The sequence below is a fragment of the Lonchura striata genome, chromosome 2, assembly GCF_050655825.1.
Source record: "Lonchura striata isolate lonStrDom1 chromosome 2, ASM5065582v1, whole genome shotgun sequence".
Taxonomy (NCBI): Eukaryota; Metazoa; Chordata; class Aves; order Passeriformes; family Estrildidae; genus Lonchura; species Lonchura striata.
Window position 1 is genome coordinate 18,516,095 of NC_140704.1, and position 18,041 is coordinate 18,534,135.

The 18,041-nt window shown below is 48.9% G+C and overlaps 2 protein-coding genes across 6 annotated transcripts; both read right to left on the reverse strand.

Annotated features, from left to right (window-relative positions):
- Window positions 1–1,857: 1,857 nt before the first annotated feature.
- Window positions 1,858–12,769, reverse strand: BMI1 (BMI1 proto-oncogene, polycomb ring finger). Of its 3 annotated transcripts, none has more exons than XM_021530380.3 (10): window positions 12,108–12,769; window positions 6,887–7,020; window positions 6,379–6,475; window positions 5,598–5,653; window positions 5,425–5,475; window positions 5,060–5,168; window positions 4,924–4,969; window positions 4,287–4,385; window positions 3,870–3,950; window positions 1,858–3,784 (listed from the first exon to the last, which is right to left on the reverse strand). In XM_021530380.3, exons 2-10 carry the CDS (start codon window positions 6,996–6,998, stop codon window positions 3,455–3,457), a joined length of 981 nt encoding a protein of 326 aa, XP_021386055.1. In that variant the 5' UTR covers window positions 6,999–7,020; window positions 12,108–12,769; the 3' UTR covers window positions 1,858–3,454. The 3 variants fall into 3 exon arrangements, with proteins under 3 accessions (XP_021386055.1, XP_085421546.1, XP_085421552.1); XM_085565420.1 differs by lacking the exon at window positions 12,108–12,769 and adding an exon at window positions 7,545–7,657; XM_085565426.1 differs by lacking the exon at window positions 5,425–5,475.
- A 1,301-nt stretch (window positions 12,770–14,070) lies between these two features.
- On the reverse strand, window positions 14,071–17,550 carry COMMD3 (COMM domain containing 3). Of its 3 annotated transcripts, XM_021530381.4 has the most exons (8): window positions 17,392–17,550; window positions 16,425–16,536; window positions 16,264–16,327; window positions 16,138–16,172; window positions 15,774–15,834; window positions 15,634–15,690; window positions 15,472–15,531; window positions 14,071–14,424 (listed from the first exon to the last, which is right to left on the reverse strand). In XM_021530381.4, the coding sequence occupies exons 1-8, from the start codon at window positions 17,522–17,524 to the stop codon at window positions 14,365–14,367; spliced, it is 582 nt and encodes a 193-aa protein (XP_021386056.1). In that variant the 5' UTR covers window positions 17,525–17,550; the 3' UTR covers window positions 14,071–14,364. The 3 variants fall into 3 exon arrangements, with proteins under 3 accessions (XP_021386056.1, XP_077644593.1, XP_077644594.1); XM_077788467.2 differs by lacking the exon at window positions 17,392–17,550 and having other exon boundaries at window positions 16,425–16,845; XM_077788468.2 differs by lacking the exon at window positions 14,071–14,424 and having other exon boundaries at window positions 15,272–15,531.
- Window positions 17,551–18,041: the final 491 nt, after the last annotated feature.

Consider the following 18,041-nt stretch of genomic DNA (forward strand, 5'->3'; position numbering starts at 1 on the left):
GGAGCGTCGTTTTCTCATGGCGCTTCCTGGAGCTCCCCCGGTGCTGCCCGGGTCACCGGCGCCGCGTCGGTGCCGCCCGCCGATTCCCTCTCCTGCCCACGGGACGCTGCCGGTGTCGGAAATCTGTCGGCGGTACCCGCCCGCCAGCGTCGGTTCTCTGGAAGTCATGGGCGCAGGTTGTTGAGAGAAATGCTCAGTGCTGGGGTACAACCATCTCGGCTTAGCAAGCTCGTCATGCTCCTCTTTTTCTCCCGGCACATTTCTGCATTCCGTCTCCCCGTTTCTGTCCGTCTACTCCAAAAGCGTGTGGAGCTTTTCATGCTTCCTCTCTGTTGCTTTCCCCGGGGCTGGATCCCTATTCGTGCCGGACACAAAAGCGCTGCTTGGAGCTGCAGGCAGCTGAACCAGGGCGGAAAATTCGGTCGGACGAAGACAGAAAAACATCCTTTTCCAGCCGGCACAGACCACTCCTGCCTCTATCCTTGCCCAGATTGCTTGTTGAACAAGCTCAGGAAAACGCTGTAGACTTCGCTTTTATCCCTCCATCTATATAAACGCAACGTTGGATAATGAAGATTCCTCTTACATGTACCGAGCGGAGATTCCTTTCAGGGAGAATTTAGGTACATGTGAAAGGAAAACCTGTCACCATGTATATGCAAAGGAAAATATTGTGAAACCGGGAAAGCTGACATAGCAGCTTCAGAAGTAGAACACCAAGATGGCTATCTTTGATCGTCCTCCCAGTTGTGCTTAGCAGTATATAAGCATCGCAGGGCCAGCAGCAAAACAAAAGTTTCACATGGCAGCACAAACATCCTCGGCGGCTTTTGCAGCTCGGCAAGAGAGCTACGAGAGCGTTTGTTCTTGTTCAGACAGGAGATGTCAAACTGGGAGAGGTCGAAAATACTGTAAGAGCTTAGTAAACCTCGAAGGGAAATATCCAACTCCTGTTTCACTGCCGAGTGCTTCACGGGCACTCCACAAAGACCGAGATTAGCTCCTTATTGATGCTAGAAGTAGTGATTAACTGCTATTTCGAGTAAAATTAAGCACATTTTGATCAGTGTGCCAACGTACAAACCTCTGCTGCAGGTTCAGTACTGGTTTTTGGGCGAAATAATTCAACCAGTACAGTGGGATTCACTCGTGTAGCTGAGGGAATCATGCCAAGATGGACATTCGGTCGCATTGGCAGATATATTTCTATTGAAACGTATTTAGTTCCACTAAGGCTTTAAAAGAAATCCGGGGTAGCACAGACAAAGCATTGCACTCGCCATCACAAAAATCAAGTTCTTCCCTTCCCAGACAGTGAAGTTTAACAGGGACTAGGTTTGAACAGAGAGGAGATAAAACCTGTGGCTGACTGGGATGTGAGGATGAACCATTTGCTTATTTTCAAGAGCAAATTAGGGTCAAATAAAGAACAGCAAATGTTTTCAAGACAGGCACCCAAAACAAATCACTACAGTTTCTAGGTGGTTTTTTTTTTTTTTTCCTCCATTTGTTATTTTAGTGTTCTATACTGTACTGTTCACTAAAATATTTGGTACACCCAGAAATATTTCCCATGAGAACAAGATGTTTGTCCTTTAACACCACATTATAAACAGAGATAATTTGCTACTTTTCAATGAATTATCCCTTTTATTTATTCCTTTGATCGGCTATAAATGAAAGTTATTTGTGTATATAAAACTGAAGTTTTTACTGTTGATATTGAACTGTACATGTTTACTACAGGAAAAAAATATCAACTCTTGTTTAACAAGACATATACATCAATAAGCAATAACCTTGTGGAGGATTTGCAATCACCTGGTCTATAAAAACAAGCAGGACAAGTAACAGCAATTTATATGCAAAAGTAATGATTTAATGACTATAAGCAAGACAAAGCAATAAGAATTGTGCTTCTTTTGCAGACTGGAGACAATGAAATGTTTAACTACAATTTTTCCGTACAAACATGAAACAATATCCATATAGAATAAACACCCTCACAAATGTATAACTGATGGGTGATGAACACACACAAAGTTCGACCAAAGCAAAGCACAAACTGAAAAGTGTCCTGGGCTGTTCATATTTTACGGTGGAAAAGTTCCTCCTACTGAAAAAACCTCACCCATAGAAGCCTCTAATAAAATGCACCTACTTGCAGGCCATTAAGGAGAAGGCATTCTCCACAATTTATTGGAAATATTAAAGTACCAGTTAAATTTTAATGAAGTTAGTACTGTACCATATACATATATATTAAAACAAATTTAGACAAAATGCCTTCATCCAGCCACTTGCTGGTTCCTTAAAATTTATATCAAATAGTTTATGGCTTCTATAATGATTCCATGTGCTTTTAGAAACACAGTCCCACCACACCAAATAATAAAAAGGTAATCAAACAGGTCTAAAACTTCCATGTCCCTTGATTTATTTTTTTCACTGTATCACTTCAACATTCGGTAAAGTAAAAATATTCCACTTGGAAGAAAAAAAAAAAGACAAAGCAAGTAAAATCCTTTTAAGATTGCCAATTGCCTCCAGGTTATCGGAGACGTGAATGTGCTTCCCCAATACTGTAGCTCTCACACACAGCGTGTTTCTTGCAGTATGAGCAAAGCTCAAACAGGCGGCATCTGCAAGGGTCGAACCTGTTTAGAAATTTAACAACCATATCATGAGTGCATGAAACACAATATTTTCTTTATAGTATTTATAAATATATCATACAATACTGTTTCCTGTTATGTCATATACCAATATGGCATTGTACAATAAGCATAATGCCATCTGATTCTTACAAAAGCGAATCATTTAAACAAGTCAGTAAATAAAATGGTAATACCCGCTTTTAGGCATACAGATTGTAAAACTGAAGTTTTCTTTTGATCGGTTCTGCGCAGCAACAGAGAAGTAAAAGATGCAACATAAGAATCAAAATGGCTAATACGCAAAAATTGTTATTCACAGTGACATGGCTACATATATGCATTTTTCTATGCATATTCTTTCAATTTTGTTGGATTTCAAGATGAAAAAGCACTTGCTTTCTACAGGTTCACAAAACAGTATAAGAACAATAACAATCGAAGAGAACGCAATGGAGGAGTTAGTCTGGATTAACAAACTACTTCCCAGGATTTGTATTGACTTCTGGAGACTCCTGGCTCCAGATGATGAGGACAGAAACAACTCCACATCATTCAGAACAGGTGAAGGTGTAACTTTCGTTTGTTTCCCAGTCCTCTGAAAAATTTACATTTCAATCTTGCGTTTCCAATAACGTCCATCCTGAATGTCACCTAGTCCGCCTTTTATAGCCAAGTTCAGTGTTACTACAAAAGAAAGCAATTTGGATGATAGTCACATGGATTAGCATCTATAAAGCTGTAATGGCATGGAGAGATCTATATAAAGGAGGGGCAAAGGTGGTAGCCTGGTTGGCACATCAACCAGATGAAGTGGCTGAGGAGCCATTTATTGATGTTTTCCGAGCTCTGTTGGTAAAGGAGGACTGGTGGTTACTGCTGGGGCTGCTGCTGGTGCCATTCATGGTGCTGGAGATGTGGGGGAACTGGGGGTGAGGAGACTGGACTGGTGTGCTGGGGCTGGGCAAACAGGAGGAGGTGGAGGGGATGCCTCCTGCTGGGCTGCTTGCCTTGTCGCTCCCAGAGTCACTTTCCAGCTCCCCACTATTATTCAAGCCTTCCCTCTGGTGACTGATCTTCATCCTCTTGCAAGTAGGTCGGACTCGGTATTTCAAGGGCAGAGGCCCATTCTGCAAAGCAAAAAGGAGACCCTGGTAAATGCCCTGTCCAGGCCACAACCTGCACCCTCCCGGGAGACACACTGGAAATACTCACCCGCCTCCAGGTATAGATGTAGGCAATATCCATTAGAGTGTAGTAGTCCTTCAGAGGTTCCTCTTCATACATCACATCGATCTGTTCAAGATATGAACCCTTGTATTAAGGAGCATCCAGGCACTTGCCCCTAGCACTTGACTGCTCTGAGGTAAAAGTAGCCCCACTGCCACACATATCACAAACACATCAAGGAGCAATTTCTTAATACTTTGGTATTTACAGCACTAAAAAATTACATCACCAAACTCTACAAACAGGTATTTTAAAAATAAACCAAATAATGTATGGCACACACCAGAAATACTTGATTGTTTCCACTTGCTGGGACTGGCTATAATGAGAAAATGAGTCCTACCAAAAACAACCCCCCAAAACCCCAAACAAACAAACAAATCACTCTTTCCCCATAGGTACCTGGAAAGTGTTAGGTATATCCATCTTACTCCGCAGGAACTTTCTTAGATGCATCACTGTCATTGCTGCTGGGCAGCGCAAGTATCTTTTGTCATTCACCTAGTGGCATAGCAAAGAAAATCAGTCTACTGAGAACCAGCAATTACTCCCACCAACATTATATTCTAGCATTTCATGTTGAAAAAAAAGTGCACCTTATTAAATTATGAACTGTAATACAACAATGTCTGCGGTCCGAGAGGGCACATCAGAAATAAGCAGCAAATTACAGTTCAAGAGAAATTAATTTAAAATTGTACCTAAATTAATATATAAATATTTGTATTATATTTAATACCTTTTTAGGGTACATATGCAACACATGTTACTTTTTAATAAATTACTAAATATTTTTCCCAAACTTGGACAAAAAATCAGGTGCTGCTTTAAAAATAATACTGTGGGTATTTTTAATTTTAAAAAGTTGCCTGCATATACAGCTTTATGACAATGTTTTACCTCTTCTGTACCTAGTGCCATGATAGGAGGTGTGCTTCCTTTATTCTAGACACACATACCTACATAGTTTTCTCAGCTACAGACCCGCCCCAAAGTTGTGTATGATATGTTTTCCCTGGAGTAAAGGAAAGTTCTCTACCTCTTCCTTTGATTTTTCTTTCTCCTTATTTCCTTTACGCTCCAGTCTGTGAGAAGAAATTACACAATTACAACAAATAATAAATACAGGAGCTATTAAATAGGTAAATATAAAATTTTGCCATTCCGGAACTTGCCTATTCTGGTCAAAGAATTCAATGGATAAGCTTATTATCTCATCGTCTGTTATAATTCTTTTGTCTTCATCAGCCACTTCTCCCCTGTCTTCATTAGAGCCATTGGCAGCTGCACAGAAATTTCCACAATAATTTACATTTTGAAATTCAAATCAGGAAGAACTGCAATTCTCAGAAACAAGAAAAAAAATCTTCACAGTAAGATAATGAATGAAAGCTACCTGACTGTTAAAACAGTAAACTTTTATTATGCTGACTTCTTAAAATTCTGTGACGGTAATACATCACTTGTAAGTTAAAAAGGAAACAGTAAAACATCTAGCTCAATGCCACACATATTAAAGTTGCTAACGAGAAGCTTTTACCATCAGCCGACGGATGAGCAGCATAAAAATCCCTTCTTCTTTTCATTTCATCTAGATGGAAAAGCATACATTTTTCTTTTAGTAGTTACTCTGTAACTCACGGTATTGATATAGGATAGCGGCTCTGGTTTTGTTTTTCTGCTCTTAATAAAATACCTGATTTAACTACTTACTTTTGAAAAGGCCTGGTACTAGCTTGTACACAATATCCTGGAGAGTTTTATCTGACCTGAAAAAAGAACAACCCCACAACATAAAATTAAGCAGATGAAGCAATATTTTAATCCAAATGGCAGCTCCTCACTTACAAACTTTCACAACAACAAGGCATCTTCTACAAAGTGGGAGGCCAGTCATAAAAAGTTAACTTACAGGACCTTGTAATCAAACTAACCCTGCTCTAAATACAACTCAAATCAAAACTCATCCATGTTACTACAACTGAAAAAGAAGTCTCTCAGACTGAAGGAAGTCCTTAAAAACTCCATGTCCTTCCTAGAAAGTACAGAGAGCAAAATGCAGTGCTGACAACAAAAGTTTCTGAAAGGCAAGTGATACCTTAAAGGCTTTTGCCTCTTAAGTTTGGAAAGTTGCAGCAGGAGTTTTCATGACTAGGAGCTGTGGTTGGAGTGATGCATGTCTTGGAGATAAGGAAAGTAAGAGGCAAGAACTATCTACTATCGGGGTGGTACAGGAGAATGAGGGAGAGGGAAGAGGCATCAATGACTGGTCTGTGCTAAAATAGGCCAACAAAAACATCTTAGAGGCATCTTCAGTTTCAATCAGTGAAGAAACTCCAAAGGGAGCACATACACACGAGGTAGCTTGTAAATTGACACGCCCTTTCAGATTTAAATTGCAGACGAAGAGATTACATTGACACCGACTACTGCTGGTCTCCCCATATAAAGCGAAAACGAGAGATGCAGTGTGCACTTCACAACTTTCTCCTACCTTATATTCAAAAGCGGTCGAGTTTTGTGAACTTGGACATCACAGATAGGACAATACTTGCTGGTCTCCAAGTAACGCACGATACAGGTCTTACAAACTGTAAGTCAAACACCACAGGCTTTTAGTGATGCTCCTAGGTGCCGCTCAGATATGCATAGATAAAGGTGTGAATTTCTAAACTATGCAAGCTAGAGCAAATCGTCCATTGTCAGCAACATGCTGCTTAAGCTAAACAACTACCCAAATAAGCTGCAATTACCATGAAAAGGAGACGCTTATAGCACATATATTATTACTTTAACAAAGACCGTAGGGCCGTCCTCAGAAAATCTGCACCGCGGCTGGAACACCTACTTCCCCTCCTGTCGTGGAGGAGGAGGGTATCGGTCCCGAGCCCCTTGGGGGGTTTGGATTTGGGAGGAATTTTTTTTTTTCTTGTGTGTTCCCGGGATGCCGGGAAAGGAGGCAAGCGGCGGGGGAAAAACGCGGAGCGCCCGGTCGTACTTACAGGAGTGGAGGCACTCTATGATGGTTGTTGCATCAATGAAGTACCCGCCGCAGAGCACGCACATGAGATGGGGGTTTAGCTCGGTTATTTTGATTCTGGTTGTTCGGTGCATTTTGGCGTGGCGACGAGCGGCTCTGAAAGACACACACACACACACACACACACAGAGGACCGGTCAGCGGGGACAAGCGCGGCGGCGTCCCAGGTGCCGCGGTCCGGCGCATCCCCTTCCCCCGTGCATCGCATCGCATCCCCCGGCGCAGAGGAAGACCAAGCGCGGAAGACGAAGGCGGCGGCGGCGCGGGGCCGGGTGGCGGGCGAGGGCCGGTCCCGAGGCCGGCGGGGCGTCCCCGCACCGCACCGCCCCGGGCCGGCCTGGGCGCAGCCCCGCGGAGGGGCGGTCGTTCCGCGGCACCCACCGCGCCGTTCCCCGGCGGGCACGGGCAATTCCCGCGGCGCGGCGGCACCGGCCGGCTCGGGCTGCGCGGGCGGCTCGGCGGCGATGCGGCGGGGAGCTCCGGGGGCGACACGGCGGGCACCGGGCTGCCGGCGAGCAGCACAAAGGGGAACCAGCGCCTCCCGGTGCGGCTGCCCTGGCATTTCCGGAGCGCGGGGAGGGGCGGCGGGGGGAGGGACGGAGGGGGGGGGACACACGCACCTCGGAGCGGGGCCGGGCACCGGGGCGGCGGGGCCGGCCCGCCGGGGGGGTCCGGGCGGCTGCCGCTGCGGCTCGGTGCCGATCCGGATCTGCTCCGCTCTCCGAGGGGGTTGCTATAGCAACTTACACTTACACTTGGCATCCTGCCACCGCTGGGAACACACGAGAGCCGGGCGGGGGGCGGCCGGGGGGGCGGGCCGGGCCGGGCCGGGCCGGGCCAGGGGGTGGGACGCGAGGCCCGGGGGCTGGCGGAGGGGGTGGAGGAGCCAAGGAACCCGCGGGGGTCTGGGAGCCCGGCCGCGAAGGAAGGGGCGGGGGGGCCGGGAGCGGCCCGGGCGGGGCCGGGTGGCACAGCCAGGACGGTGCCCGGGCGCGGTGCGGGGCAGCCCGGCCGGCGGGGGCGGCCCCGGGCTTTGGGGTCTCAGCCTGGCGGAGGCGAGTGCCAGAGGCTCCTCCCGAGCCTCGGCCATTTCGGATCCTCTCAGGGGCCTCTCTCCACGTCGACTCGGTGCGAGGAGCTGGTCTGAGATAGCTCCTCTCCCCCTCCGCTCCCTCCCTCCGGCGAGCAGAACCGCGCCGCGCTCCCGGGGACCGAGCCCCCTGCACCGCCAGGGAGGTGCCGAGCCCCAGCTCCCGCTCCCCGGCGCCGGCATCCCTCCTTCTCTGCTGTCCTCACTTTTCTCCTTCCTTCCTTTCTCTCACTCCCAACTATTTTTCTCTCTTTCTTTCCTTCTCCCACCTTTTGACGCTTGTTTGAAAATCATCCCGCGGACAAGGCAAGCGCGGTGCAAAGTTTTGCAAAAGGTGTAAAGAGATTTGCATCACCAGAGTAATGTGCTTGAACGGGAGAAAACAAGTCTCTGGATACATAAGTAACCCCCATTTTCAGCAATAAAGCACACCGAGAAGCGGGGAAAAGCCCAAGCCGACTTTAAACGGTACATTAGTGACCACATGCGAAGGAACCATGTGACCAGATCATTCCTAAAGCTAAATCAACACCTTGTCAACACAATGCAGAGACAAGAGTGAAAAACAAATGTCATTTTCATAGTCTGAAACCCATAAAACCTCATCGGATGCACTGGCACCAACGCTAGATGCACACGCACTGTTTAAAACGAGAGGGAATAACAGATAAAGGGAAAAGCACACACAGGGAAAAATCCCTGTCAGCCACGTCAATTGTAGAGTAAATTATTTTCTGTCAGCCACATCCTGAGAAATGTAATGTAACAACGTTTCTCCACTCCAAGCTATTGATTTCCCCAGGTCAGTGCTCCCAACACACCAGTTCCTGTCCTTGGTCCCCTCTCTTCCCGAGGCAGAGCTTGAGAGACACCTCTCACCGCAGCACGGTATGCTCAAGATGCGAGCAGCCACTCGCAAACGTCAATGTTAGGCGGCGGGGAAAAAAAAAAAAAAAAAAGCCCTAAAAAAAAACCCCCAAAAAACCCCCCAAAAAACCAACCAAAAAACCCCCCAAAAAACAACAAAACAAAGTGGCAACACAGTAATGTTTCTAAAAGCTTTGAACGTCAGCCAAACTGACCAGGACAGAGGTACAATATTAGTCAAAAGTGTGCACAGCGCCAACGAGCGACCCTGACCAGGAAACTTCTCTTGTTGCTGCAGGAGAACCCTTGAGTGAACAGCAGATAAAACTCCCCAACATCAAACCATAGCCGGCCAGCACAAAGAAAAGCAAAGTTCCAGAAGTACCAAGCCAGACCAGGTCCCCAAAGCTGTTCCCAGCACCGTGTGGGAAAGCAAGACCCCCGCTGCATTGTACTGCCGTTTAAATGTCGCTTCCAGGGTCCCTGACCCTCCGCTTCTTCCTTTTAAACTGATACCGAGGTTTTGCTTTTCCCAGAAAAGGCAGAGACGGAGTTTCTGCACGCCTCTCTGAAGAACCCAGCACCCTGAAGCCGGCAGCTCTGGAGTCCCTTTAGGTACTTACACATGGACAGCTTTCACGGTTCTGTGTTTTATTTGTTCAAGTCACTACTTTATAATTCATAAATATCTAAACTAAAAAAAAAAACCCAAAAAACCCAAAAACAACAAAAAAAAAAAACCCCAGCAGTGACCGAGGTCACACAAGTCGGCTGACCGAGAATTCCTTCCCAGCTCTGACAGACTGGGACAAACCTTTCAAGACACTAACGCGTTTATTTCACACAGGCGAAGCCCCTTCCTAAATGGAGGGGGATTAAATTCAACCGTGAAACCTGTTTTGTCGAAGCAACCCCTAAATGCGGATTATTTATTGCTCAAAGTTAGCACATTTTCAACGTGCTATGAGCTATCTTGAAAATCAGTGATTTTCCCCAGCCGAGCTGAACTAGGCACTTCATTTCTCCCCAAAAGCCACCCGCACAGGCACACGCGTGACTGTGCCTGCGGGGATGTAACATGAACGCAGCACATTTTACTACATCAGCCTGAGTTTAATATCTTGGTACGAGGGAAGCCCTTTCAGATGTTTTTTCTGCTCCTGCTGATCGCACGGTGAATGCCAACACTTCACAGAAATACAAACAGCCTCTTAGCCAGGACAGTATATATTTACACATTGACACATGGAACAACTAAAAGTAAAATATATGTAGATAATACCTGCTACAAGTAAACACTGCCAGCCAACCGATTATACAGAGGCCTTAAACAAGTTATGTCAAAATGAAGAAAAACAGAAGTGCGTTCTCCTGCTAAGAATCAGCTACATTATTAAAAATCCATAAAGGCAATAAGGCTATCAAACCTTGTTCGACAGGTCTCTAACAGAAAATACATACATAAAAAAATAGAAGCATCGCTCGGGTAGGTTTGTGTACTTTGTACCCATCCCCTCTCGGAAAACTCTCATCAGGAATAAAGCAGCCTTCGTTCTACATCATCACCCATTATCAGCCAGAGCCACTTGTACTATCGAGCCTGTTATTACTCTTTCGCTTAAGAATGGCCGCATATGTTTTAAAGGAGAGGACAGTAGTTCTTTCAGAGGAGGCACACAAACCTCAAGTATCTCTGAGCAACTCGCTGCAGTGAGAAAAGACCTGAATACTGGCAACAGAGTGCAAAAAGGACCCCAGTCTCTTAAATTGCCTCCCTGGGACTAGGCGTAAGACACAATCTATCTAATTTAAAAAATACAGTAAAATGCTAATTTTGTAATATCTAAGCGATCAGGTAGGTCAAGACTTCGTGTCTCTGGCAGAGTGCAACACAAGTCTCTGTTTCCAGGACGGGCTGCACAGAATCACTCCAAGTAGTTTTACTGGACTGTACTGAACGTCCCTGGTCTTAGGGACAGTCCCATAACAGAAGCTGCTCTCACCACTACAGACTACGCAAAAAAAATTCTTTCAGCGACAAGCTTGCAAAAGGGCACACATGCCCAGGTTTTCTTCGACTGTCCTGGAGAGTGGAGGAGTGAAGCAAAAGTTTTTAGAGGCTAAAAAGTTACTGCCTCACTTTTATGGAAATGCGATTATTTCCTGCTTATTTTCACCTGATTATTTGCAAATGTTTACAGCAAACACACAGAAACATCCCTCTTTATATATTACCAAGGCCATTCAATTATAAAAGCATAACACCAGCAACTTCGAAGTGCTGCCCATAAGCAGCACGAGGAGCCCACTCGTGACATCTTTAAGATCTGACAAAGGATTTCATGTAAATTTACCCTTCCCGGGCTCAGGGTAAAAAAAAAATACCAACCAGAGAAAAGAAATTCACACACACCACCCCCCCTCCGCGTCCGGCAGAAACATCACCTTTGCTCCAAAGGCTCAGCAAACCGCCCGCCCCAGCTCCCCAAGATCGCATTAAAAGTGCTATCCTTACCCCCCAAAAAAGTTATTTCTCGGCATTGACCACCCCTTGCCTCTCCCAGTAGGCACAAACCCCTAAAGTTCAGCATTTAGAGCAGAAATGTAAGAGGAGACATTGGAAACAACTGGGAACCGCCATCTTACGACCCATCCAATTTCACAGAAGTACTTGTCCAACTTAAGTTAATAACATTTTCTGCTGGGTGCCCCGGCGCCTAACAACCCCCCCAGGAGGATCGCTACCCCCTACTGGCTCCGTCTCTATAAAATGGGCGCGTTATCTGACATTTTAACCCCCCCCAGACACATTTCTTTCGGGGAGGACTGAAATCACTTGACCCAGGCAGCTCCAGATTTCACGAACGTCCCTGTTTAATCAAAATCTGCCTTTAAACAAAGGACGCTCGGGCCGGGCTGGCAGCAGGGTCGGGAAATATAAATATTCTCCTCGGGGGCCATGTGCACAGAAAGGTTTTAGGGGGCATCTGGAGAAAGAAAGGAACTAAAATTTGCAAATGTGGGTGCGTAACGCGAGCGAGTGCACAGGCTGCTGCTGCGTGTCTGTATGTGTGTGTGGCTAGAGCAGCCTGTCAGCGCTTTTCCCATACGGAGAGCTCGGGGGACACCTAGGCGCCCCTTTGCAGCCCCCAAACCGGCCGAAAACCGCCGCCGAGCCCCCTTCGCCCCCCGCCCCTGGTAAGGCGACACCTCGCTTCATACGTACCCGGAAAACGGAGCCGGTTGGTGATGATCGGAGCGGCCAAAAAAGACAATGAAAGTTAAAAGTCGTTCAGCAGAAAATGAATGTGAGCCAAGCGGCCATCTTGAAATGAACTGCAGACGCTGTCAATTGCAATAAGCTTATTGCCGCCGCCGCCGCTGCGCTCCGCTCATTTTAGTTACAGAACGCCCGGGTCTCCTCCGCTCCTCGCGGGCCCTTCTCGCTCGCTCCCTCGCTCTCTCGCTCCCTCCGAGTTGGCCGCCCGGGCGGCTTAGGCGCTGCGAGCGCACAGTCTCCCCGGTCCGGATGGGTCCTCTCTCCACCAGCCCATTGTCTCTCCCTCTGCCCCCCGCTCCGCCTCGCGGCCTCTCTCGCGTTCCTTCTTTTATTATTATTGTTATTATTACGAGTATTATTGTTGTTGTTATTTCATAGTTGGTGGCGGGGACCCGGGGAGGGAAGGAGGGCGGGCGGGCGGGCGGGCGGGAGGAGGGCGGAGGAGGGAAGAATGCAACGCTGAAGGCACACAGTGGAAACTGACACCGTCCCCAAAATGGCTCGGAGTTCGCCCGCCCCGCCAGCGTCACGTGGGGCGCCTCATTCCTTAAGGGCGGCCTGGGAATTAGCGGCGCTGCCGCCGGGGCCCGGCAGCCTCCCCGTGACCCAATCCCGCAACCCGGCCGCCTCCTCCCCCCTCCCTCCCTCCCTCCCCTCCCCCGCCCGCCACCCCCTCCCTTCCCTCCCTCCTCCTTTCCTCCCTCCCTCCCCTCCCCCCGGCGCTGCACGCGCTCGCCCGCGCGCTGCCGATGCCTCCTTTTCCTCCTTTTCCTCCTTTTCCTCACCGCCCGCCCCGACCCCCGGCCCCGCTCCGCGGCTCCCGCCCGCCGCAGCCCCAGCGCCTCCCGCCCTCCTTCTCCGCGCTGCCTCCGCCCGCGGCGCGGCTCCCCTTCAGCCAGCGCGCTCCCCGCCCTCGCCCCGCGCCCTCCGCCCTGCCCGGCGCTGCCCTCTCCATCCTCCTCGCGCCGCAGCCCCACAGCCCGCACGCCCTCCGGCCCCACACGCCGCCCGTCACCCTGCCCGCGCAGCCCGCGCAGCCCGCGCTTCCCTCCGCGCACTTGTTGCGCGCTGCCACCCCCGGCCGCCTCGCACGCCCCGTCCCGCCGCGGCCGGACCCCCGCGGGGATCCGCGCCGCGGCCTCGCGCCTCCGCCGCCGCGTGCGCGCTGCCGCGCGCCCCGCCGCGCCCGCCCGCGGCCGCGCGGAACCGCCGGCGTCGAGGCGACGCGTCCCCTCGAGGGCCGCGCGGACGCTTTCCGCCCCGAGCGGCGGCGGGAGCGGCTGTCGCGGCGAGCCGCGGTGTCTCCGCATCCCGCGGGCGGGACGGGCAGCCCCGGAGCGGGAGGGCGAGAACCGGGGAAACCCTGGCGGTGCTCACCTCCGGCGAGGATAAGACGCCGCCCGCCGCTGAGAGGAAAAAGCCCTGCTCCGCTGCGAGGGACCGGCCGCCGCCGCGCATCCTCCGCGGGGCCGCTCTCCCTCGCTGGCAGGTGCGGCCGGGCCGCGCCTCGGAACCCCTCCGCACCTGCGGGCGGCAGCGAGCGGCCCCGCGGAGACCAGCGGCGCCGGGCGCGGCCCAAGGCCAGCGGGAGATGCTGGCAGCAGCCGCGCCGTCGAGCCCGAGCCGCCGCCCGGCTCCGCTCCATTCCGCGGACTCTGCCGGCTTTCCGTGAGGCGCCCCGGCTCCACAAGATTAACCCGAGCCCTTTCTTGCCCCCCGCGCCGGGGTCCGACTTTTCCGCGTAGGAGAGATGTAAGATGGGCTGGAAATGACAAAGCGCGGCGGGCGATTTAGCAAACGCGCCGTAGCCGCGGCACGGGAGGAAGGCGCTTTTGCCTCACTGAGCCGATCTAACGTTTAGCATCTTACTTTTAGGTACAGCTAATTCATCCATAGAAATTGCACAACAGGCGCGAATAAACCTTTATTAGATCACAGAGAAAAATAAGCAGTGACAGTTGTAAAAATATACAAAATAAGATAGAAGGAATACTTTGACACGACAGTTCAGCAAATATTTAACAGGAGTTAATAAAAAAAAATTACACGAGCAGGGGATACTCAGTGCAGAAGTAAAAAATTCACTTAATTCATATCCAAGGACTTAAAAAAACCCCAGTTTGCATCAAGAGATGAAAGACATTTGTCATTTAGGAGACACTTAGGAAAGAGAGTGCTTCAGCAGGCTGACACCTTCCTTCAATCACATCTGAGTCGCTCGTTCTAGACTTTTTGCAGCATCTTTTAGTTTTCCCACTAAGTCCTAAGAGATGAAATAGAGTCTTAGAATATGCATATTTTTTAAAGGTCAGCTAGAAGAACAGAATATTTTTTTTAAACAGAGACTCAAGCGAAAGCAGCACCTTGTAGTACAAAGAAGTGTTGCAACTGATGAACAATGCAAGCAAATAATTAAATAGCTCTGTATTTTACAATGTAGTCCGAAAGTGGGAACTGAAGGAAAACACTTTTTAAAATGTATTTTCTCCTAAAATAGATCATTATTATTTACACATAGATTTTATTGGTATTGCCACAATGGCTAATGCTGACATTTGCTTCAGGCTTTGAAGTACTACTTGGATTTCTAAAACACTGAAATTATTTTGAGTGCAATTTTGTACTAGGACCATTCTCTCGCCAAAGCACATCAGATCTCACTGTGCCAGCAAACCGACTAGAAACACTCATTACTGACAAAAGTCAGAGACACATTTAAAAAGAGGAGGTGTAATCCTTATGTTTTAATATCTTGCTTTTCCTCTCCCACCAAACCCTTTTCCCAGTCCTCCACAGTTTGGTCACTTACAAGCATTACAATACCTCTATTGTCCAGTTACACATTTAAATCGCTAAACAAAGATCAACGTTTGTTTCAGGACATTTCTTACATGTCATTAACACCACTGAAGAGCCTTCAGTTCCTTCTCTATTTTTAATCATGATACATTTAAATCACTGAACCAGCTTCTTTAATCATTTCTCTAAAGCACGGGAAATCAGAGTTTCAGAAAATGATGAGTTTCCTCCCACATGTACATATGGATTACAGTTATGAAAACAGACAAAATATTTATGCACATATGTAAAACACTCCCCACGCAACTAAATTCAGTTACTTTCCAACTTTATTTGAAAATACAGTAAAAATACACTTGGATAACTTTTATGGAAAATTCTCTTACCCTCCCAGTACTGGATTTTTTGTTCCAAGTAATAGTGTATATGATTTCATTTTGATTGGCAATTTGTTAAAAACGTGTACATCCACAACTGGGGCTAAGCACAGAAAGATGAAGGAAACAAGTACCTGTAATTGCTCCATTGTACAACTAAAACTAACATCTGGGTGTGATCCTGAATCACTGCTCTGAAGGGAAAAAAAAAAAGCAAAGAAAGAGCAATGTATATTTTATTTTAAAAATATCTTGAAATTGCATTTTTTCCTTTGAGGGTGCTGGGAATACAGTACCTCTACGTTTAAGGTCACCAAATAGGAAGGCTGATAAGTTTTATGAAGTTGATTGTTCTAAATTAAAAACAAAGAACATATTAAAAAGCCAGGTCTCAGTATTAAAATACTAAAGAAACACCTTGATCTATTAAAATTACCTTGATCTGATATTCCAAGCGCCAAGACACATCAGTTATATGGAGAGGAGATCTGCCTATGCTGAAAGACACAACAGTTACAAGTCTCCTATGCCAAAAGAAAAGGTCATTTTCTCAAGCTGTCCATCAATAAAGAACTTTTCATGATCTTGGTAATGCTTCTTGGGAAGTTCTAAAAGGTTATTTTAGAGTAGAACTCCAGATGAAGAAAAGTTTCAATAGCTCATTTCTAGAGTTAAAAATGCCCTTTATTTTTTAATGGAACAGCATTACTTAAATCGCCTAAAGTATGCAGAAGTGTTTTCCAGGACAGTTTCAAACTAACTGTAAGTGAAACCATGTCTCTGCTGAGTGATTGACCTACCTTCCCAATAGGATTTCCAATGCATCCTTGTTTTTCTGAAGCAAGAGAAAAAAAAAAAATATTTACTAGGTTCAATAAATTCCTATGAAAGAAGAAAAACTGATATGTTCAAGTTGGTTTAAAAACCTGATATTCGGTGCAAAATTGTTCTATTCTCTCTTTATCCAGTTTGCAGTCTTCTAGGCACGTGCTACAGGGAAAAAGAATTTATTAGTTTTCTGTTAACTCAGCAGTACATTTCTAAGTAACACCTGCTAGAAAAATGGTGTAACTTCCAAGTTGAGTACCTTATGGCAGATATGTCAGCTTTCTGCTTCCCTGCCTCCAAAATACACGTTGCAGCTGCAGCATGGCAATGTTTTAATACTGTAGGGTCAATATCTTTCAAGTCTGGATCGTCTAAAATAAATGAATCACTGATGACACACTTATTTGCCAAACCCCAGCGCACGGTACCAAAAGCTGCTGCTCGCCCTTTGAACGCTATCTTTCCCACAAAAACGTCAAAATGAAACACATTTGGTGTTTCGGAGCGAAAGGACAGGGCAGGTAGGCAAGGTGTGAGGAGGCGGAGGAGAAGCTGAGGGGCTGAAGCACTGGCTGGGGCAAGCCGTACCAGGCGGGGCTGTGCGGCGCTGAGCGCCCCGCCGCCTCTACATCCCCTTCCCATTAACAAAAAAAAAAAAAAAAAAAAAAAAAGAAAAAAAAGCAAAAAAGGAAAAAAGAAAAAGAAAGAAGGAAATCCTCAATTTCCTCTGCGAGCCCCGTCCGCGATCCTCAACAGCCTCTCAATGGCGAAGAGCGGGACCGGAGCCACCGGCCGGGAGGGGCACCGGGACCGCCCGGCACCGGCAGCTCCCTCGGCCCGCGGAGGCGGCGGCGGAGTCATTAACACCGCGAAACTAACGGCACGGCCGCGCACCCTCGTGCCGGGGCTGCCGCAGGACGTGTCCACGCGCGGAAACCCCGGCGGGGTCGCAGCGAGGGAACATCGCCTCCTTAGCCCAGCCCGGCCCGCGGACACGAACGCGCGGGGTCCCCTCCCGACCCGCCCCCCTTATTCCGGGCAGGTCGGAGCTTCAAAGAAGCGGGCTCGCATTAGCGCTGACACCCCGCGCAGCGGCACCGCGGAGCGGCCGGCGGGCACGAGCCGCCCCGCGGGCGTGCGCGGGCAGCGCGGGCACGCGCGTACTTACGCGGGGGCGGGCGGAGCGGCGCGGCCCGCACCGCCGCCCCCACCGCGCCACGCCTTACCCAACCCGGCCTGCGGGTGATCCAGGAGGCTGCGGAAGGCGGCGCGGAGCAGCGCGGCGAACGGGCGGCGGGGGAAGCGGCGGGGGTCGCCCAGCAGCCGCCACCCGCCCTGCGCGTACGGCGACAGCTCCATTGTGGGCGCCGTGACCTTCGACACGCGCCCACGTGACGCGCGCGCAGCTGATCGCGGGCGCGGGGCGGGGCCGCGGGCGGGGCGGAGGCGCCGGAGCCGCTGCGCGGCCGCGGAGCGCGCGCGGGCCGCTGGCCCGCCGCGGGCCTCTCCACGCGTGTCCGGAGCGTCGCCCCTTGGGCTCGGAGTGGGAAGTGATGCTGTTTTCGTGGGAGATGCGCCGCAAGGGCGTGTTTCGGGGTGTAATTAGCTCTTAGCGAATGTTGAAAGTGCTCGTGTCTCATGAAAGCGCTTGTATCTCGATAGATGTCCAACGTGCGTGTGTTGGCATGAAGCTTTACAGCCCAAAAACGTGTTGTTGGCAATCTCAAATCCTCAGGAACAGAGCCTTATCCCTTCGTTACAGGGAGTCATAGAACCATTGAGGTTGGAATGGGCGTTCGATATCATCAAGTCCAGCCCTCCATACCACCATACCCACCCAAGCATATCAGAGCGCCACAATCTAGTCAGGTTTTTT